The sequence below is a fragment of the Podarcis vaucheri genome (genome assembly GCF_965113315.1).
Source record: "Podarcis vaucheri genome assembly, chromosome: 15".
In the NCBI taxonomy this organism is placed as follows: domain Eukaryota; kingdom Metazoa; phylum Chordata; class Lepidosauria; order Squamata; family Lacertidae; genus Podarcis; species Podarcis vaucheri.
The window spans coordinates 23200006-23223441 of NC_138753.1; the positions used below are offsets into that span (position 1 = coordinate 23200006).

The 23436-nt window shown below is 42.5% G+C and overlaps 2 protein-coding genes across 2 annotated transcripts in view; one reads left to right on the forward strand and one right to left on the reverse strand.

The window, feature by feature from the left end:
- Positions 1 to 6667: 6667 nt before the first annotated feature.
- On the reverse strand, positions 6668 to 17787 carry SC5D (sterol-C5-desaturase). The gene is made up of 5 exons (XM_082201070.1): positions 17541 to 17787; positions 15798 to 16015; positions 13819 to 13951; positions 11513 to 11613; positions 6668 to 10059 (listed from the first exon to the last, which is right to left on the reverse strand). Exons 2-5 carry the CDS (start codon positions 16005 to 16007, stop codon positions 9607 to 9609), a joined length of 897 nt encoding a protein of 298 aa, XP_082057196.1. The 5' UTR covers positions 16008 to 16015; positions 17541 to 17787; the 3' UTR covers positions 6668 to 9606.
- A 362-nt stretch (positions 17788 to 18149) lies between these two features.
- LOC309519842 (uncharacterized protein) overlaps positions 18150 to 23436 on the forward strand; it is a 55709-nt gene continuing 50422 nt past the window's right edge. The window contains exon 1 of the mRNA XM_082201072.1: positions 18150 to 18195. The gene's annotated coding sequence lies outside the window, so the exon portion shown is untranslated. The remainder of the gene's footprint in view (positions 18196 to 23436) is intronic.

The window sequence follows — 23436 nt, forward strand, 5'->3', positions numbered from 1 at the left end:
CGTGGCTGGGCAGACTTTGCAGGGTATTTCATAGACCCCTTGGTTTTCCAGCTGGATTTTGTCTTTTGGGTTTCTGAGGATATTGGCTATTTTTTGGTTGGTGCAGAAGGCTGTTTTGATATTGTGTTTATGGAGGATTTTGCTAATTTTGTCTGTAGTGCCCTTGATATAAGGAAGGAGGGCCATGCCATTGTTTTCTTCTGTGTCTTGGTTTTTGGGGGGTGTTTCTTTTTGGATTAGCTTCGTAACCCTGTTAATCGCCAATGGATACCAGAAAAACAGGGTTACGAAGCTAATCCAAAAAGAAACACCCCCCAAAAACCAAGACACAGAAGAAAACAATGGCATGGCCCTCCTTCCTTATATCAAGGGCACTACAGACAAAATTAGCAAAATCCTCCATAAACACAATATCAAAACAGCCTTCTGCACCAACCAAAAAATAGCCAATATCCTCAGAAACCCAAAAGACAAAATCCAGCTGGAAAACCAAGGGGTCTATGAAATACCCTGCAAAGTCTGCCCAGCCACGTACATTGGACAAACAAACAGATGAATAAATGCACGTATCGCAGAACACAAGAATGCCGTCAAAAAAGAAGAAAAAACTTCCTCTCTTTTCCAACACATGAAAGAAACAGGACACGAAATTAATTTTGCAGATTCCAAATTGCTCTTTAACATGGAACATCACCACAAGAGAATAATCATGGAAGCCATCGAGATAGAGAAACACCCTCACAACATGAACAAGCGTGACGACACGTCCCGCCTGCCAGACATCTGGAAATTAGCCCTCCCCACAAAAACCGACACCAGAACCAGAGGCACACAGAACGCCGTCACCAATCAACCACACCAGACCCAAACCCAGACCCTCTCCACAGACATATTACAGACTCCATCCAGTAGCCAAACTATAGTGGCACCTCCGGATGCTGCACCCCCCTGCAATCCCTACACAGATCTGGCTGGCACAAGGCACAAAACCACAGCTCGCCCCTATACACGAAGCCAAGCCAGAGCACAACTAAATGCAGCACAGCCATCTTCTCAGAAAAACTCTTCACAAGCTCAAGAGGTCAAGACACAAAAGCTTTAGCAACTAATCTACACTTAATGACCCACCCAGTGGTATTCAGAATATCACTCATGAAATCACTCAAGATATCCCTCAAGTAATTAAGGAACAAAAGAAGAAGAGGCACACTAATCTAGGAACTTCCTCTCTGCCCAGAACGTTGGAGGCTATACACCACACCCCTCAACAGTATTTATAGGAACTCAAACACCAGATTCTGCTCTGTTCCAGTAACAAGAAGCCGAAAGCACCAGCCTGAAGATGACGAGTGAGACCTCGTCGAAACGTCGCACAGACACCCCGACTCTTACACGGGAAGACACCCGAAGACACCAAAACCTGCATATATATATATATATATATATATATATATATATATATATATATTACACGCTTCTGATCGACAAGTCCTAGGCTCTGTGGTTTAACCCACAGCGCCACCCACGTCCCAATATCTAGAGGATTCTGTGTTAAAAGGGGTTCCTGTGAGGCCAAAACATTTGTCACAGGGAGACTGCTTAATGTATCTCTGTGTGATTGCATGCTCTCTGTTCTCATCAGCTTTGACTGTGTGGGGTTCAGTAGCGTTTGCACATGCTCACACTGGGTTTGAGAGGATCAGTTGCTACAGGTACAAAACATAACTAGCTGTGCTTGGGAGCAGCAAACCCAGGGTAAGTAACTCACAAAGAGACATATAAGGGGCATTCTTCTGACATAAGTCAGTCTTCATTGTGCATAGCCAAGGGCCTTACAATATCTAAAATGTAGACATACCTACACAGTACACAAATTAAAATAAAACTCAATATGGAAAATTACAGAACAATCACTAATAGCTATGTATTCTACCCTCCAAGGGCAACAAAACGTTGAATTAAGATTTAGAACACATTGCAATTCTTAATATAACTAGAGCACAGCTTCTTAGGTGCCAGTGAAAATTTAGCTGCCAAATATGTAATGTGCAATGGTTTATCAGACAGAGGTTCAATTAGCACTTCCTGAGGTGATTGGTCCGACTACAACTGAAGAGAACAGAGGGCAATGTTTTTCCTCTGGGCTCCAAATGGAAAGAACAGCAAATAGTGCATAGTATCGCCAATCTGATTACAATCAAATATACAATTCCGTTCTGTGACCAAGATTCCAAGATGTCTCCCGTCTATATATGCTGAGAGCATGTTCTGGAACCTAAGTAATATAAAAGCCCTGTCTGAAAGTGATGGCGCTTTGAATGATTTATCTTGATTTGGGGGTACCAGATGGAAAGGCAAGCAACAACTATTTTAAGATCAAGTGATTCTCTGGCTGAGGTTCCTTTTAAACATGACAGCAGCTGCTGTTTTATGAGTTTATTTCCATGTTTGGCAGGAGTGTCCAAGGATTCCTGCTCCCATCAGCACCAGTCAGCATGGCCAATGGACAAGAATGATGGGAGCTGTGGTCCATCATCACCAGAAAGGCAAGTGTCTCTTATCACTGCTTTAGTGGCTCATAATATGGATGGAGGCAACCGTGCGCATCTTTAACATCAAATCATCCCAACCCTGATGTGGCTGCAGTATTTGCACACTGAGTGAGCCCCAATCTCTGAACAGTGAGAAGCTCCAGCACTTTCCCAGCATTTAGTTTCCTTGAAACGAAGGTCAGTTGAGACTGTGGTATCTTTAGGACATGTTGTTTTACTAGCAGGGAGTGCCTGGTGGTTGCTGCTCGGGTATTTTGAGATGTTTAAATGGATAGTGCAATTTGTGAATTTGGACCTGCCATGCCAAAAATTAGGGGGAGTTACACACAAGTCACAATTTGGTCTGCCACCTTGATTCAAAATGGCATCCGGCATCCAAACTTCAACCATCTTGGGAGCCTTTGTGCCAATTTTGGCAATGATATCTGCTTACCTGTAATTTCTAAAAAGGTGGTCGAATTGGATTGGTCACCCCCATTCTCTCAAGATTTCTAAGTGCGATTTTTGAATATATCTGGTCTACCTTTTGTCAGAGTCAAACAAATAATTAACAGAGATTGTTGCTAGATTTCTCCTTCTGGCTGTAGAAACACAAAAGGAAATCTCCCACAATTAAACTCATCCCATCCTCTTGCTGTTCTCACACACTACACTTTTTAATCTGGTTATATCATTTATTGGCTCACTCTTAGCTGCCATATTTTAAGGTATCATGTTGGATGTCATATTTATACATGTTTTAGATACTCCTGCTATTTTATACCATTTATATGACAACCCACTTTAATGTATTTTTATGCTTTGATATTTTACTTGTACAGTTGTTGGTTTTAGTTTGTTTGGGTCTATAGCGGTATAATAAAGAATTTGTATCTTACTAGATGGGCTATTGGTCTTCTACAACAGGGCTTTTCCTAGACTTTTATGACTCGGATTTCCATCTTTTAGTTTGGAGTGTGTGTGTGTGTGGGGGGGGGTTAAGGGAAAAAACCCTAAACATGGAGTTCATTAAATGCTTAATATGCATTCCACCCCCCTCCAAAGCTAATGAAGTATCAGCTTAAGCACACATTTTATGACCCACCAATAAACATGGGGCAACTGATTAGCCTCTGGCTCACTTGTCTGAAAGATAAATTGAACTACGATTGAAAGAAAGTTAATACAATTTAACTGCTAATATTGCAAATGTCACTTTAATTCAGTTACGGAGCAATTAGAGTGACCACTTCTGTGCCTGCATTCAAGAGTTATAGCAATTACAACCACGTGCAATTAATTTATTTTAAAAGGGCAATTTCAGGAAAGCATCCATTTGACAGTCACACTGAGGAGAGCTACTTTTTCTGACCTCTATGCAGTACACACATTGCTGTATTGCAGGTCTTGAGAGGCCATTTGTGCAGCTGCACAGGTGCTTGGATCTGGTATTCAGCACTTATCTTCCCCCATATTTACACAGGCCTGGAGGCTCCATCAAAGACCACCTATTGCAATCATCCCATGCTAGCAACATGATCTCTTCATTACAAAACTGTTCTTTTAAATAGTAGTCTCCATTTTGGGAACCTGTTCTGTTCCTGTGGGATAACCAGCCTCATATAACCAAAATGCTTAAATCTAATTGATGCATGAAAGGATTAAGACCATAGAGTAAGCTATCCTGGCAGGCTTAGCTCACCTTGGGAGGCACGAAGTAATCAAACCATTGTTCCTCTTCAGTCTACCTGGTGAACTCAGCATGTGAAGAAGCTAAGCTGGTTGCTCCAGCTTAGCCGCATGGCTTTCACAAGCCATTCTTGAGTTCCTGTTGCAAGGCATTTAAAGGATCCCTCTTCTGCCTTGAGGTTGGGCACTGTGACATCATTGAGCAACCCCACATTGTACCTTCCGCCTTCTCTAATGGAAACAGCCATAGATGGTGGGAGCAGTGGTGCAGTTAGATAAACTTAGATTGTAATGCATATTACTTCAGCATATGGTAAACACCAACTCCTTCTTAGATGGATGAATAGGAAGCTATCCCTCACATTCTAATCCAGTACATTTCGAAGGTATGAGACTTTTGAGAAATAATTTATCCCCAATATACTTTCAGGTTCTCCCCCACACAATGAAAATAGAGGAAAATGCTGATGAGCTGGGGATTTTCACCATGTACTGAAGAGGCAAGCCACTTGCTGCTTTAAAATTTTCAGCAGCACACACAACTGCAAATTCATAGAAACCTGCAGTTGTCGCATTGTCAGCCCTTCCACCGTGCTCAAAGTTCTATCAAACTGCTGCTGAAGAAGATAAATACGGAATAAAAAGTGGCGGCCTTTAAGCCAGCATAGCAGTCCTAACAGGCGATTTCAAAACATTCTCAGCATACCCCAAACTCTCTCTGACTGGAGCATCCTGGGGATCTTTAACTCAAGCATTTGCTTTCTCAGTCTGCCTTTTAAAATAATCTGGGCTATTATTTTTGTTTTCTTGCTGGTGTCTCTGGCACCTTGAAGGTCTCTTTCCATCTACCAGATTTATTTTCCAAGAGCAGGAAGTTCTGACTAGTTACAAGGGCTCCCCCTCGTGGCCAGCCTGCATTCTTAGAACCTTTACGCTTTTTAGGGTCTTGGTCTGTACCCATGTTAAAGCACTCCCCCCACAAAAAAAGAATCCTAGGAAGTGCAGTTTACCTCTTAAAGAACTACACTCCCCAGCATCCTTAGACAACAGTTTCCAGGATTCTTGGGGGTGAGGAGAATGTGCTTTAAATGTATGGTGTGGGCACAGCCCTTGTATTTTAGGAAAACCAGACCATAGGATGCAGAGCTGAACCTAAAATGGCCATTCTATGTGGCAGCTCTCAAAAGTGAGAAGAAGGCAACCAGGTCAACTCCAGCAGTCTCACTGGGACAAGCCAAAAGTGGGCTATTCCCTTCTGGAATCGCTGTGGCTGTTCCACCTTGTAGGTATTTAAAAAGATATATACACTAAATTCATTTTACTCTTCTTTCCATCTTTTTCTTCCTTTGGCATCATGTTTAGTAGTTTGGGCAAGATTTCATCTGTGTTAGTTTTTGTTACCCTGCTTAGAACTTTAGGCAGCTTGTGAACAAAAAATTGTGATTGATTGTACTATCAGCTAGCAATAATATTCAGTGCTATTGGACAGTATTCTATAGGAGAGCAGGGTGGAAATTCAATCTGCACGTTGGGAATCTGGAAGGGAACCAACCTAATTTGCACGTCCTAAAACATGAACCAAACACAGCTTTCTTTTGGAATTCACTTTCCCGAATGTTCTGATGTAATTCTCCAGCCAAATAATGTGTATAAGCATTAGTGAAAATAGCATACAAAAAAATCCTATAAGGGGAACTGACCCCACAAGATTGTGAGCATTAGGCATAAAAAAAAATATGTTGTAAGAGAAACAGACTCTAAAATGTGGACAAATTTTCATGAGGACTTTAAAGAAATCCATAAATCCATTAAAGGAATGTGGACAACTGGGCTAAAGACTGGAAAAATGTGAAACAGAAATTGACAGATCTCTCCATCCCTATCTGTAAGCGGCAAAAAGGGTGTGTGTGTATGTGTGTGTAGAGAGAGAGAGAATGAAAGCATGCGCTGTAATTCCCCAAAGGGATCCCATATAAGTTGACCCCACAATGAGCAAACGTCCAAAACTTTTAAGTGGTATCATTAATTACAAAACAGACAGTTTAAAAGAAAAGAAAGAAACAGAGAAAGCTTTAAAATGAACGTGACTGATGCTCTGACCTTTGGTTTTGGACATTCAGGGTCAAGCATGTGGCTCAGCTAGAAGGATGGAGTCCGTATGCATTTGGTGAACAGATGCCTTATGTTAACCAGAGGTACAGTGGCACCTCGGGTTAAGTACTTAATTTGTTCTGGAGGTCTGTTCTTAACCTGAAACTGTTCTTAACCTCAAGCACCACTTTAGCTAATGGGGCCTTCCGCTGCCACTGCACAAATTCTGTTCTCATCCTGAAGCAAAGTTCTTAACCCGAGGTACTATTTCTGGGTTAGTGGAATCTGTAACCTGAAGCGTCTGTAACCCGAGGTACCAGTGTACAGTATATAGAAACACACTCATTTATACCCAATTCCTTTTAAAATTCTTTATTATTTGTCACCAGGAAACATTAGTATGAGTGATCAACAAGCAGATCAACAACTCCATTTGGAATCCACAGTCACTTTTTAATTATTATTTACAGACAACAAAATACAAAGCCCTATTATCCCTATTTGTTTTGTACCTCTTTAGACAGACAGAATGTCTGACTTAACTAATGGTCATGCCAAGGCTGGGAGAGGGGGCAGAACCCTTTCTGCAAACATGGCACTTCAAACCAAAGGTGAGGAACCAATTTTTGGCCTGCCTAACCCTCCACCAGCTGCATTCCAGTGGTGGGTACAGCCAAGTCAAGAGCTTGCATGGCCATTAAAACACATACCAACAGGTAAGGTAGCTGTGCACACGCATCAGAGGTCCCTACAGCCACATAAAATATAAACAAGCTTTTCTCACTGCCTTCCTCTTGATCATTGTCCCGAACACGCCAGTCAGAACCAGCTGACTTCTCTCTACTGCAACAGTTAACGATGGATCTTCAAATAATATCAGATGGCTTCAGCAGCTCCTTCTTCAGCGACAGCTTTCAAGAACCCCTAGATTGAATCTCACACAGCCTATGTTAATTTGCATCTTCAGACGAACAGATGCATATATGTATTTTAAGAGAAGGAAAAACACAAGGTGTTCAGATCCTTCAGTAGGATGGAATTATTCATGATTCAACAGTAGAGGTAGCTTTCCACATTAAAAAAACAACAACAACCTGAACTCAGCTTTCTTCAGCTTCTCCCTGTTCCTACCCAAGCAAGGACGTGGATGAAAGAGAACAAAGGAATTACTAAGGGATTTGTTTCATGAGTGCTGGGGGTTATGTGAAAGGACAGTGAGGCATTCACTATGAATATGCTTTGTTGCCTAATCAGTGGAAGTTCCTCTCCAACAGGACCCTGATGATTTCTGCCCACATAATGTCATGCACAAGCATGGGGGCTTAAAAAAAACACGCAAGCTGTATCCTTGCAAAATGTAATTATCACCACATATACACCGTATTACTAAGTAGCACTAAGTTGCTCCCCAGCGTGAGGAGATGTGTGTCACACAAAGAAAAAAGGAGCAAGAATGGATGCAATTAACCTAATTATTGGAAGGGCTGCCCAAAAAAGGACCCCAAGTCGTTTACTACAGTCATCAATGACTCATGTCTATAATATGGCATGGTCTCACTTGGTGTGTGTGGGGGGCAGGGGGGCACTTCCTGCCTTCCTTTATTTTGAAGGCCAGAATTTTTTGGTCTCAAATCTTCAGTGGATATTTTTTGCTTCTTTACCCAGTTCAGGATACAAGCAAAACGGCACACACAAGCAAACTTACTTGTGACATATGCCTTATGTAGTTCTAGAAAGCTCACAACTTCCATTAATTTGTAGGTAATTTGTAAAGCTTCATAACTTTAATAGCAGTCATGCTTTTATCTCTTGAAACCCTTTTTTTTTAAAAAAAGAAAAAGACAGTTTCCACAGGCTGCTGCCTGGTTTAACCAGAAAACACAATCCTTCACATGATATAATTATCAGACAGAGAACTCCTTTTTGCAATGTCTCTGAAATTCTATGCATTTGTCTATATCAAAGCAGTAAAGCATAGCACTGTTGAATGTTTTTGGCATTTAGACTTCAAAGTGACACATGCTGAGAGGAAAGAAAGTAACAGCAAATTGCAAAAAAGAAGAGCCAATGAGACAGCTTAGAAAATGTGCTGGGTTTAATCTACTGATAAGTTGACTAATGCAAGCACCACTAAAATAAACTTACTGGTGGACTGGACCCACTGACAAGGCTCAAAACCTAAGCCAACTCCACAACAGGATTCAGCTCTTTAAAAAACTTCCCAAGACTGCTTTTTTCACTTGACCAAACCTCTGTCCCCTTCACTCTCATAGGGCCCCTCGAGAATGGCAAAGAGCGCTCTGCAGCCTTGAGAATCTGATCATTTTTGTCTTTAGCTGGATCACTTTGCTCTGCTTCTAATATACAATGCACTCTATGGAAAGGCAACGTTACCGTATGCTTCACTGCGATTCCCTATAAGATAATCATCCAAAGGATTCCTGAAAGTATAACAAAGGCATTCTGAAAACATAGCAATAGTTCCTTTGCCTTATTTTCTGCATTTGCATTATGATGCTTTCAACAGAGGGACATTGAAATACCAAACAAGTATCTACTCCACAACAGAAGTCAGACATCAACCTTGCTGTTCAATTAAGAAAAAAGGGCATTTAAACACATATTTTCTAAGAAGCTAGGGAGCATCTTTTGAAAACAACCTATAAAGCAATCTGGACATGTGATGCTTCATGAAAAACCACCCGTTTTATCTTATCTGATAAACTGGGGCACTTGGAAAACAGAAAGTGACATGAATGTTGCATGTTTGATATTCATCCTGCAAGCCCATTTTCAAGCTAGTAAATGCAGTCACAAAGGCAGCTATCTAGTTTGTCAACTCCACACACTGACTTATAGCATCTTGCTGGAATTACAATTGAACTGCAAACTATGGATTCAAGAGTGTTAAGGGTTGCACAAAGAAGCAAATGGCTTCTAAACTCATTCCAATGACAACAGAGTTCATGTCAGGTTTCGGCTCCTATATATTGTGCAAGAAAAAGGTGTGTTCCCAAATTAACTTACCATTAGCATCATCAGCTACAGGCATTTTCTCCATTACTGTATACAACAAAGTTGTTGCTCTGCAACTCGCAACTTATGTATTTCTGCCTTATCAAGCGTAGTCTTCATTACAGAACAACTTAGTTCTCAAGTATATAATTCCATCACCAAGATATCCGAGTGATGTCTACAGTGCCTGTCTCCTAGTAGTGTTACAGGAGAGGGAAGTTTATATAGTTATTTAAAAATAATGCGTATAGGCCTTTCCGATCCTTGGAGAGGGAGGAGCCTATTTATTTTTAAAACTGCCTTCCTCTAGCACTCCTTCATCCCCACAGCCATTTTTAAAACTGCTCAATTTGCTTTCTTTTAGCTTTTTCAAATAATCATGGGGCCCTTTCCCTTCAAAAGAAGAAGGGTTTTTGTATGAGCCCCCAATTCTATCCCAGAGTGTAAAATACTGGCCATAGTTGTAATCAAAGTACAAATGGTGATCAGTGTGATGGGCGGCACCATTGATAATTTCCTTCAGTATGGCAGGAACATGATAGTCCCCGTCATGGATGGAGATTGTCCAGATATTGACGAAGACATAGAGGCCCAAATAGGTCACCTTGTGTAGGGGAAAAAGGAATGGGTAGATGTGATAAGGGACGCTTTGAAGGAAGCCATCCATGGGGTGAAAAGCATGGCTTGCAAATGGAGTTGGGATCTTCCACAGGTGATGGGGCTTGTGCAAACGCTGTGGAAGAAAAAGAGAGGAATTAGAACCTTAGAATAGAAACAAGAAAGAGCCCAGAACACTTTCACTTTAATACAGCAACAGAAAGCATCACCTGTGGCGACGAAAGACCATTCTGAGATGCCCTGGCAGCGAGGTGGTGGATTATTTGTGTGTGTGGCTACTACAGGTATGTGAGAATCAAGCTAGGCTTCTATTTTATTGAAAAATAAGATGGCAAAGATCACAATTCTGCTACATGAACCCCTGGCCCGACTACATTTAAAACCTAGTTCACAGTCTTTAAAAAGCAAAGTGTGGAGAGTTGATGGGTGGAAAGAGAGATACAAAAAAGGGAAATGCAACTGTCAAATTGGACCACGCTTTCCATAAGGAAGAATTAACGCATCTAAGGGTTTTTAGTTTAATTTAGAAAAAGAGAGACAACTACTATCAAGTTATTTGGTGAAAAGAGTGAAATCCATATATTACTGAGTGTCTGAAATACTTCCTTTTGTTGGGCTACATCAATTTCTTTCTCTGTGCTGCTCATGATTTATACATCTGTACTATGTCTGTCCTTGCAACCACTGTGTTCTGTCCTATGTTTTGATTACACTTTTAAAAACTTTTATTTTAAAGAAAACGTTCATTCTCTCATTGTTTTTGCCACCCTTTTGGATAACTTTTCCAGCTCTACTATACTCCAACGCCTTGAGATCTAGCACCACAATAACTGTACACCCTTAGCAGTTGGAGAAAGGTAACTCCTTGGTTTTCTCTTCTTATTGTCATACTGCACCACCCTTGAGGCCATACCATCCTTTGCATTTGATCCTATCAACAGTGGGCTGCCGGTGCTAGTCTTTTAGTTCTCTGGCTTTTCCTGCAAGTTAAGCAAGTAGCCTCTAGGGCCAGATGCATATTCATAAGTTTCCTACCTCAAAGTATATATTTATCACACAGCTTCACGCACATCTGCCTTGAATCCTACTATTAGTGGCCTACAGTAAAGCAAGTTATGTACACACTGAACAGAGAAATTAGACTCAAACAGCACAACTCAGAAAAGCTTAAGAAGCAGCAACATGCTACCTAGCTTACCCTACTGCTGCATATGACCACATAACTGATTTGCTGCAGAGGAAACAATGCTAGAGAAGAGCACAATGGATGCAAGTGTTTCCTATCTCCAAACTGGCTGATCCTTGTAGGAACTCTAGAAAAGCCTTCATGGATCAGACTGAGGTACATCTACTCTAGCATTCTATTTGCACCAGCAGCCAGTCAGAAGAAAGGCATGAAACGGATGGTCCTTCCCTGCTTTTTGTCTCCAGCATCTGGCAATGAGGGATATACTGCCTTGATACATGGAGAGTCCCTTCACTCCACCCTCATCTGCACATGGAATGCATCCTCCAGATTGGGTGCACTGTTCTCTAAGCATGTCTTACTAGTTAACACTTTGCCATACCTTATACAAAAGCTTATGATGGAGAAATCGATGAATCCAGTAGATACACATATCAGTAAAGAAGAGGAAAGAGAGCATGCTGAGGATAACACCAAACCAACCTAGACAAAAAAAGAAAGGCGTGAGTTTCTTTTTTAAATAGACATTTAAGAATGTTTAGAATATTTCTGGATTTGTACAATACTGGATTATGAAAACAAAAAGTAGTTTTTATGAAATCCATTTTGAAAGAAGTTTCCTTACTTGAGCCTTTGGCAACGCTGAATCTCAAGCAAACAGAGCTAATTAATACATTGGAAAGGATCTGAAGGCTAAAGAGATAAAACCTGAAGAGCAACTCCAGCCGAACAAAGTCTGTTTACCATGGCAAGGTGCTCAAATAAGTACAAAGGTGCTTTAGAAACACATATTGACTAAGCCGAAGGCACTGCTTTACATATTGCTGACCTACAACAGGAGCTCAGAACGTCTGGCCTGCAAACCATTGTTTGCCTTCTAGAGGGTCCAACTTGGCCACTTCTTTGCTAAACTGCTTTCCCTTGTCAAACAGACGATGTCATCTGACATCACTTGTCAATCATCTGTGGTCAACTGAATTGTTGCACCCTTGCCACAGCAACTTCGGATGCTGATTGCTCTCTCCATGGCTAAAAGGCGAGCATAATAGATATTCTCAGACACACATAATACTTTGCCTCACTCACACATGGCTGGGTCATGACCAGCCCTGTCCTCTTGTTAAGGCTGTTGCTAAGGGCACTCTGGGAGCCTCTTTCTCCTTCACTTTCTCCAGATGAAAAGTGCCTGATACGGGATTTCACTGGAAGCCTCATTACTTTGTAAGCAACTTTTCTCCCTACAATTTGCGCTCGCTCTCTGTGTGTGTCTCTGCCTTTTATATGGGGGTGAGTAATATGTGGGCTGAAATGCTGTTGTAAAGCTGCAGTGGAAAAACTCAGGTTGCTGAGTGATCTGCCCAGGTGCCCAGAAGATGGGCTGAGTCAGAGCTGAGAAACAAACCTGAGCAATACTTCCCTTGTGTGGAGTAAGCTTATTTTCTTCTGTTCCAGATTGGAGGACACAAACTAACTGATCCAATTTATAAGAAAGGAGATTCTGACTAAACATTGGGGTGGGGGTGGGATTCTGATAAGTGCTGTTTCACAGTGGAACAGACTCCCTCAGAATATGGCAGACTCTCCATCCTTGGAGGTTTCTAAGCAGAGGTTGGATGGCCATCTGTCAGGGATGTTTCAGCTGTGATTCCTGCATTGTGGTGGGTGCGCTGGACTAGATGACCCTTCTGTCTCTACAAATCCCATGAAGTCCTCCACAATAATGGCCCTCATTATTCTCCATAAAGCAGAGTTAGGTGCATTTTCTTCCATGCATGTTTAAGTGTAAGGGAAGCCCACAAAAGTTGCACATCCTGGAAGAATCCTGTTGGGGAAGGAAGCAGCGGCAGCCCACCTCACAGCACTGGTTGGAGAAGATCTCCTAATAATTATACCCTTATTACCTGCATGGCAGGTGAGCAAGATTCAGCAGTGGCATAAACATCCCATGACAGACAATGGAGAGAGTTGCCCATCTGCTGCATCAAAGTAAATAGCAGGGTGTTTTTTGCTCTCTGCGGTGAAGTGGTCAGTGTGAAGGCAAAATGAGGGGTGTGCAGTATAGCCTGAGACTGAGGAGGGTGTGCAATTGAAAAGCTAGCTCAGGGACTGGATAGCCATCTCTCAGATATTCTTCAGCTGCAATTTCTGCGTTGCAGGGGTTGGACTAGATGGCCCTTGGGGGTCCCTTCAAATTCTACATTCCTGTGATTCTACTGTCCTTGCCAGCATCTGTTCAAGTTGTGGAAGGAATTTGAAGGAGAGAAACAGCAGGTGGGGTTTTGCACTCTATCTTTTCCTGCTTTTGCACACTCAACCCCTTCCCTCCCCAAAACAAGGACAATGGGGAAATATCAGAGCTCAGTGGTAGCGCATGCAGAAGGCCCCAGCATCTCTAGGTAGTGCTGGGAGAGACACCTGCCTGAAACCCTGGAATGCTGCTGCCAGTCTGTGCACACAATACTGAGCTAGATGGACTAATGATCTGACTCCCTTTGTTTCTAGTGCTTGGGCTTTAATATGCATGTCATAGGTAGCAAGGTCCCATGAGAATAAATAAGAGGCCATCCTATGTACAACAAATGGTGGCTAGAAGAAATGAGAAATAAGTTACATAAAGTGGACTCTTGAGATAAGGAAAGGACAGAGACTTTGACCCGATAAAGAGGACATGCCAAGCAGTTTCCTTACCATAAGGAGAGTCATCAATGTTATCATAGAGTTTGCTGTAGCCTCTGACTTCAGCAAAGAAGATGGCAACCGTGGGGATACTGATCCATGGCATTGATTTGAGGGTGTATTTGATTTCACGCTGCACTTGATTCTGAACACAGGAGAAGACACTTTGTATAAAATAATATCCTGCACATTTACAGCATTTTTGGAAGTTTAGCACAAATATTATCTCAGTAGTCCTTTTAAGGCAGAGACATATTGTTATCTGCATACTGCAGGTGAGACGCTGAAGCAAAGAGAGGATTGTCTAATGTCACATGACAAAATGACATTTGAAACTGAGATTTCCTAGCTTAGTTTTTGCCAGTACAGTACGCTGCTTTGAGAAGCGTGCATGTTTTAAAAACGTAAGTATCTATTCTTCTGCAAACAGAAAGATAAACAGGTCATGTTTCTTTGTGAAAAACCTTGTTAAAAGGACTCATCTCAGACAGATGAGGTTTACTAGACCTGGTAAGGAAAGACAAAACCTACTCCCAATCACGTAACAATGCTTGTGGCCGAGCTAGCTGTGAGATTCCTAGGACCCCGTCCCTTACTGTTGCCTGCATTCTGCTTTAGAGCAGGCATAGGCAAACTCGGCCCTCCAGATGCTTTGGGACTACAATTCCCATCATCCCCGACCACTGGTCCTGTTAGATAGAGATGATGGGAGTTGTAGTCCCAAAACATCTAGAGGGCTGAGTTTGCCTATGCCTGCTTTAGAGTTACTACCCTGGGGATCTATACTTATGGCAAAATAGCTGCGAGGCTCTGCTTGCTTCCTTTCCCCCACAAAACTACTTTAACCTTACCCAAAGAGCTTTGCTTTACTAGAAGAGCTACCATATTTTTCGCCCTATAGGACGCACTTTTCCCCCTCCAAAAATGAAGGGGAAATGTGTGTGCGTCCTATGGGGCGAATGCAGGCTTTCGCTGAAGCCTGGAGAGCGAGAGGGGTCGGTGCACACCGACCCCTCTCGCTCTCCAGGCTTCAGGAAGCTCTGCACAACCCTTGGGAGACCAGCGCGACTTCGCGCCGGTCTCCGAAGGGTTGCGCAGAGCTGCCTGCATTCCTGGGCTTCGCGCAGCTCTGCGCAACCCTAGGGAGCCCGGCGCGAAGTTGCACCGGTCTCCCGAGGGTTGCGCAGAGCTGCCTGCATTCCCGGGCTTCGCGCAGCTCTCCGCAAGCCTGGGGAGACCGGCGCAACTTCCCGCTGGGCTCCCTAGGCTTGCGGATAGCAGAGCTGCTGCCAGTCAGATAGAAACCTGTTAGGTTAGATCAGAGTTACATAATCCAGATGTTGCTGTACAACAATTCCAATTGCTGCTGGCCACTGGGAATGCTGACTGGGTGTTGAAATCTGACATCTGTGAAGCCCTAAATTAGGTACTAGATATACCAATAATCTTACTTGGAGTACGAGTACTTCATTTGTTCATACTCCAGTAATCCAAATTAGTTTACATTAGCACTAGAGTCACCACCGCAATCATAAACAAGCAGGTTCAGAAAGACTAGGTGGAAAAGTCACCCTTATAGCTCTTTAAGCTCTATGAACTGAAAAGGCCACCTCACTACATTCCAGGACCCAATGAACATTTCCACAAAATAGTTGGAGCGTAACAACTTTAAGCAGCATTATTAGGCCTAGAAATGCTAAGAGAAGAAAATGCTTTCACTGAAATTGCAAATCACACTGAAAAAACACCCATAGTTTAAATCTAAACTGTTTGCATTTCAAAATGTTAGTGTTACAAGGATGTTCCAAAATGACCATATTGGTTAAAACGTGACTGCATTTACTAGGGTGAAAACAAACAAAAGCACCACACACAACAGAGGTCTGTCTGTGTACAGACATTCCAGAAAGGTACATACAAGACTCTCTGAAGCCTAGCCATAGACCACTGAAGAACTTAGAAAAGGGAAGAGCTGTGACACAGTGACTCACCTCCAAATACTGAGGATGTTTCTTTAGAGAGTGATCAAATATGAAGTAGTAGCTGAAACTGCCAATCAGCAAATAAAGGACAAGAGCACCCACATTTGTTATGACAATAAGACTAATAAACTGTCGAAAAGGGTTATCTTCTGGCCATGCTGCTGGATAAACATAAGGCGTCAAAACGGAGTCATCTGCATATGCCAGGACAAGATCCATTGTTGTACCTGCATAAAATTGCCATGAATTAATGGAAGGGGATACATCAAACCTCAGTGAAGACACAAGAATGGTAACCTTGACAGGTAGACTGTTCTAAAAATAGGCTACAATGCTGTGCAAATGAGTTCCCAAATGTTTAGTGAACTAACAATATACAAATAATCTAACAGAATGCCAGCATGGCTAATGAGCAGAGTCAATGAAGCAAAAAAGCTTTACTTTAAAAGTCTTATTCAAATAAAAATAATAAAGAACACATAATGTGGCAAAACAAGCATTAGTTAATGGGTGATACAAGCGGGGGAAAAACTGAAGAACTTATTAGTAAGACAAACTTTTACATAGTTTTTAGATACATCGGAAGTAGGAAACCACACAGAGACATGGAAAAAAGAGGCTAGAAAAGCTGTATTAATTCCTCATTTTGGCCTTCACTCTGGAAGGTATCCTACCAACTTTTGGCACTCTTAATAAACTATAGCTCCCATAATTATTTGGGGGGAAAGACAGCTATGACTGTTTGAAGCAGGCTTCCTCAAACTCAGCCCTCCATGTTTTTGGTCTACAACTCCCATGATCCCTAGCTAGCAGGACCACTGGTCAGGGATGATGGGAACTCTAGTCTCAAAACATCTGGAAGGCTGAATTTGAGGACACCTGGGAAGTGACTTTATATTGAGATGCCCGTGTGGTGCAGTGGTTAGCGTCAGACTAGGATCTGAAATCACCCATGAGACATCTGAAGGCAGCCCTGTTTAGGGAAGTTTTTAATGACTGATGTTTTAATGTATTTTTAATCTTTTGTTGGAAGCCATCCAGAGTGGCTGGGAAAACCCAGCCTGATGGGTGGGGTATGAATAAATAAATAAATAAATAAATTATTATTATTAGTATTATCAGGAGGGACGTTGGGCCAGCCACACACTCTCAGCCTAACCTAACCCCACAGGGCTGTTGCGAGGAGAAAATGGGGGGGGGGACATACATGCCACCTTGAGCTACTCAGAGAAAAAGGTGGGATATACATGGAACAAATAACTAAAGCATGTTTTAAATGTATGGCCTGAGTAAGAGGCAGTTTTGAGGAATCATAGAATCATAGAGTTGGAAGAGACCACAAGGGCCATCGAGTCCAACCCCCTGCCAAGCAGGAAACACCATCAGAGCACTCCTGACATATGGTTGTCAAGCCTCTGCTTAAAGACCTCCAAAGTAGGAGACTCCACCACACTCCTTGGCAGCAAATTCCACTGTCGAACAGCTCTTACTGTCAGGAAGTTCTTCCTAATGTTTAGGTGGAATCTTCTTTCTTGTAGTTTGGATCCATTGCTCCGTGTCCGCTTCTCTGGAGCAGCAGAAAACAACCTTTCTCCCTCCTCTATGTGACATCCTTTTATATATTTGAGGACAAGCTACAGAACCTGCCAATTTGTTCCTGCTGTTTCAAAAAGAGCTCCTACAATTAAAAAGCCACCATGACGCCCAAGCAGATTGAATTTTAAGCCCCGCAAGTAGCTGCATCCTACTTACCCAAAAGGGGCTTGCGCACAGGAGGAGGACCAGAAGGTGGACTAGTGGGGGGCTACACCCCGTTGCATTCTGGGAACCGCGCCCCCACCTCGCTCGCCCGCCCGCCCGGTTTTTGTCCTTCGAGCCGAGGGAGGCCCCTCGCCCTCCACAGGTGTTTCCCCTGCCTGCCTGCCTGGTCCTGCGCCGCCTCTTTCCTCTTACTCCGCCGAAAGAGCCGCGCAGGTCGAAATCCAACGCTCTAGCGACGTGACGTATGAGCAGGTAAGCGGTGGGCGTGGCCGCTCCGGATAGCGGCCAAATGGCTGAGGAGGGAAAGAGGGGGCGGGCAAAGAGAAGGAAGCGCTAGCCTGATGGGACGACAGCGCCCCTGGCCAGGAGTCGCGCGACGCTGGCCTGTTGTGTGACGACGCCCGCGCGTGGCTCAAGGTACGGCGGCGGATTGGACGGGTCTTCAGAGGGGGGCGGGGCAGTTGGAGGAAAGGAGGAGGCCGCGAGCGAATGAGCAGGCCGGGCGTCGAAAGGGGCGGGGCTAGGCGTATCGCGCGGTTTTGTTTTTCCGCTCCTGAGGTAAAAAAGTACCCAGCCAGAAGCTTCTCAAGGGGAGGATGGAGCTCTGAGGAGAAAGTTGGCCTAGTTGTTTTTTTTTTTACCTCAGGTGTGTCAGCCTCAGCAGCAGGTGGACGTGACCAGCGTTCAGTGATCGAGGCCGCGCACAACCACCCACCTATATTTATCTCGCTTCATAAAAATTATTCACCACGTGATGGTTAAAAAAACCCCTCCAAAGCGGTTTTGTTTTTTAAAAAAGAGAAAACTATATATAGTGGTCTTCAACTGGTTGAGATCCACCTCTGACTGCCCACTTTCACATGGTCACTATAGATTTTATGATGGAATAGTTTATTGTTTCAATCTTGGTCATAATATCAACCATAGGGGGAAAATTATATAGAACCTATATATATATTAAAATATACCAAAAGTAATAGTAATAACTACTCAAAAATGTTAACATACAAATGGTTAAAGGAAACTAATATACTAAAATCATCCCATTAAATACTTGCAGTTCACCATATTTACCGTACCTCAATAAAATTTCTCGGCTTTTGGGCAGCCGCTGCAAATCTGGCAGCTGTCCCAAATTAAACAACAGATATGTGATGTTCACTTGATCACCATCTGGTATTATGCTTAACAAATTCAGAATAAACTGCCCTCTGTTTAGAATGAAAAGAGCAGTAAAATAAATAATGATAAAAGATCTACTGCTTGAACCACACATATGATAGAAGACTGGCTGTGTATGTACTATGCATTTGTTTGTTTTTTAAAGTCTTATTATTTTTTCACAAAGAAAAAAACGTTAAATTTTTTTACATAAACCATAAGTTACTTTATCAATTGACTTCCCATCCTCCCCTTTCATGGTTTCTGTATTTAGCCTCAAATGCTGTGTATTTTGCCTATACTATTCAATACATTCAATTTAACCTATTTATCTTAATAATTCGCACTGTTGCTCATATTTCAAATGGGTGGGGTATAAATAAATATATTATTATTATTACCACTATTATTTCTGTGCAAGGGAGGAGGATGGGGCAGAAACCTAGAAGACCTCTTTGCCTCCAGAGCAACTCCATCAAGTCCAGGGATCAAGACTTCGATGATATGCACACCTATCTGGAAGACAATCCTATCCTATTCTGAATAAAACCTTTTCAGGATTGCATTGCATTGCAATCTTTCCTAACCATGGCCACACACAGATTGACCCCACAGGAATGGGAAGAGATTCCTTCCAGACTTTTGGCATGATGCTGTTGCCCTAGTTCAGGGGTCTGCAACCTTTAAAACAAAAAGGGCCACTTGGACCCGTTTCCGAAGAAAAAAAAACTGGGAGCCGCAAAACTCGTCATTATAAAAATAACTTTTTTGTCACTTTTTATTATTTCTTTGTTTGACCCCTCAGAATTATTCCTCCTCATAGAAATAAACGTTAAATTAACAAGTTACCTTTTTGTGTGTGTGTGTTCTTCACTCCCCTTCAAAACAGTGACCAGCGTACATGCCCCCTTTCAATGCAGTGACCAGAGTACATGCCCCTTACAATGTAGCGGGCGGGCGGGAAGGTGACGTCGGGACGGTGCGTGACTAACGTACGCACCGCCCCATGCGACGTCACAGCCAGTACAGCGCCTGCCACAGTGGGGAGTGTCGGGGCGCACAATGCGCCTCCTCCCCTTGCTAGTATCCTCCCCAGATCCGCGGCAAAGGTGTAAAAGAGCCACATGCAGCTCTGGAGCCGCGAGTTGCAGACCCTTGCCCTAGTTAGTAGCACCAAGAACACTTACTTGCTTGGAGCCAGGTGTCCTGTGAGAGAAGGGCATCAGCATGAAACTTTTGAAGTTTGCTGGGTCCTATAATAAAACCCTGTGTCTCCTACTTAGTTCTCTGAGAGAGCTGGTGTGCCCAGGAGAAAGCGGGTGTGTAGAGCAGCAATGGAGAGAGAACCTGTTGTCCCTTCAGATGTTACTGGACTACAATGCCTATGAGTCACCCAGCCAGCATAGCTAATGATCAGGAATGATTGGAGCTGTAGTGGCACAAAGTTTCCCTGCCAGTGCTGTAGAACAACCCCATAGATTGTGATCAAGGGAGAAAGAGAGGCTGCATTTATCTGGGACCTTTTTATTTTTATTATTTTGGAGGGTTCCCAGTAGAAGCTGCAGCCTATTTCAATAAATTTATGCAAAAAGAAAAAAATACAATCCTATGCCCTTATATGCATTTAATTGCTCCTTCTGGAGTCGCTACCCTTGCCGTGAGGCATTCTTTGTTGTGGCTGAGGCTGTTGCAACCACTGCACTTGTCTGTGTGCAAAGATCACCAGTGTTGAAGCAATGATTCTTCAACATCAACTTCGTAGGACTGGTCATGTTATGCGGATGCCTGATGATCGTCTTCCAAAGCAACTACTCTATTCTGAACTTAAAAATGGAAAGCGTAATTCTGGTGGTCAACAAAAGACGTTTAAAGACTGTCTCAAGGCAAATCTTAAACACTGTATAAACACTGACAACTAGGAAACACTGGCCTGCGAGCGCTCCAGTTGGAGAACAGCCTTTACCAAAGGTGTCATGGGCTTTGAAGACACTCAAACTCAGGACGCAAGGGAGAAACACGCTAAGAGGAAGGCACACTTGGCAAATCCACACCGTCATCAACTCCCGCCTGGAAACCAATGTCCCCACTGTGGAAGGACGTGTGGATCCAGAATTGGCCTCCAGTCACTTACGGACTCATTGTTAAAACCATGTTTATGGAAAACAATCTTACTCGGCTACGAGTGATCGCCAAAGAAGAAGAAGAAGACACACTCCTTCCCCATTTTACCCCCTTTTGGGGAGGGGAATGGGTCTTCTAGTTTTTACTACTTCTGCATACTTTGGAGATACACAGGATTTAACACACACACACACACAAACACGGGGGTATATTTTTTGGGGGGCAAAGTTGTTCAGTTTGTTTGTCTTTTTTTGGCCAAAGTTGTTGAACTTTTTGTTAGTTCTGCCCAAAGTTGATGATCTTTTTGGGCAAAATTGCAAAATAATAATAATAATCCGTTTTTGAGCTATTTTTGTGGGAAATCGGCAAAAACAGGACTTCTTCTTCTTCTTCTTCTTCTTCTTCTTCTTCTTCTTTTTTGCTGATTTCCGCCTGGACACTGCTGCCGACTGCAGTATTTCAGATATGTCTGCAAAATCCCGGACGTATGGCAACCCTAACAAACAGATAAAATAAGAATGTGACAAAGAGAGAAAGCAGCTGAAGAGTGAGCAGGCACATAGAAAAAGGGAGAGGTTGAAAGAAAGAAAAAAGCAACGGTGCTTCACTGGGGAATTTATAGCAACATTTTGCTCTGCTTATTCTCATTTATTTGTGTACATGAATGTAACAGGTATTGGGCCTCCTTGTGAAGAAAGTAATTCTGGTGCAATTCTTACTATTTGGCAAATTTGGACTAGCAAGCTAGTCTGTTGCAATATTTACACTAAATGAAACCTTTCTTATTAAGTATAAAAGGAAATGCTTTGTCTTTATTCTACAAAAGTTCTGTTGTACTACACTTATGAGGCACCAGAATAATTCTGCTGTATGTTACTTCCTTGTGCTAATGAGCCAAAGTGTGCCAAGCACAATGCCCCTTAAATGACATAACAATAATTGTTGAGGCTGTTGACGCAGCAAAATGTTGCCCATCTGTTATTCCCCATGACATCTAAAGCAATATCACTAAATAGCACAAAAACAGGGTCCGTGCTCTGTTTAGATAAGAGGTTGGGTCTGAATTGTGCCAGGCAAGCCTGTGCATGTTGATTCAGAAGAAAGGTCCAGTGATTGCAATGGGGCTTACATCCAGGTAAAACTGCATAGATCTACAGCGTTAATTGCCTTCTAGATTGTAGATAAGAAAAGAATTAATTCATCGCCCAGTTAAGAAATCACTGTACTGCATGTGCTTCATGAATGCAAGGAGGCATACCCTGGAACAGTGACTCATGCAAAGTCTCAGAGTTTCCAGCTTCAGAGCTAGATTTTTTTATTTTTTTATAAAAGAACAGGTAATCTCTGAGGATGGGTATGTTGGTCTCTCAAGAACCTTTACATACTTATTTCCTGTAGGGTGCTTGCAATTCACTTGTGGCACACTAGTATGCCCGAGTGCATAACTTTGACTTACCTTATTCAGGAAATGTTTTGTACCCTCCGATGAAAATAGGGACGTCTTATTCCATAATGATAATTTTACTATTTACACCCCATATATCTTCCTGAGTTGCCCCAGTCACTCTGGGCAACTTCTAACACATATAAAAACATAATAAGACATTAAACATTTTTTAAAAAGCCTTCCCTATACAGGATTGCCTTCAGATGGCTTGGGGATCAGATAACTCCATACCCTCCAACATTTATCCAATGAAAATAAGACATCCGAAGGAAAAGTGGGACATTCTGGGATCACATCAGAAACCAGGACAGCTTCTCTAAATCAGGGATGTCCATGGAAAATAGAGGTGTTTGGAGGGTCTGATGTTTTAAGATCTGTATTAATGATACTGCCATTTCCCCAACCATACTGAAGCTGCAATCATATTGGCATTTGCAGTTAATTCACTTCTAAGCAGACCTGCAAAGGATTGCATCATAAATGTTTACACTTGTTAGATACTAGTCTGGCAGCTTGCTCAAAGACATACCCACCAAATTAATTACAATTCCACTTTAGTTTAGGTTCAGTGATACAAAACTAGGTAAATTTTAGTTAAGAGATGCCCTTCGAGCAAGATATTCTAATGATTGTGTTTTGCATAACTGGTAAATTGACATCCAGACTAGTCTGTGTCTGTTGCCTCTGTTTTATATAATTGTTGTTCTAAGGTAACCAGCTAGCAGGATCAACTACATTTTGCAGCTTGTGACCCACAATTATGGATCCCCAATGAGTCACACCTGTCATATCCCAGAGCCCAAATGTGTGGTGCATGAACGGTTTACTGAATTGTTTGTGTTGACCTTTCCTCAGTTCATAATATGGATCCTGTTAAAAAAAAAATGCTAGCCAGAGCTATAGGGGTAACAGTATATCTGAAGATATGTAAACAACCCTCAAAATTGTTCCTCCTATTCACTTACTTGTTTATGAATGGATTTTTTAAAAATACTGGTGCATTATTTCAGGGACAGGAAATGGCAAAGAGTAGCAGAGGAGTTGGGACTGCCCAGTAACATCAAAGCTAGTACCGTATTTTTCGCCCCATAGGACGCACCGGCCCATAGGGCACATCAAGTTTTTTGGGGGGAAATAAAGAAAAAAAATTTATTCCCC

What these genes read in the sequence shown, in the direction of transcription:
- SC5D (XM_082201070.1), bottom strand. Translation starts at nt 16,007, where the DNA reads ATGGATCTTGTCCTGGCATATGCAGATGACTCCGTTTTGACGCCTTAT. An exon ending in AACATCCTCAGTATTTGGAG is followed by an intron (nt 13,952 to 15,797) that starts GTGAGTCACTGT and finishes TCCTGTGTTCAG; the next exon opens with AATCAAGTGCAGCGTGAAAT. An exon ending in CATTGATGACTCTCCTTATG is followed by an intron (nt 11,614 to 13,818) that starts GTAAGGAAACTG and finishes TTTTTTGTCTAG; the next exon opens with GTTGGTTTGGTGTTATCCTC.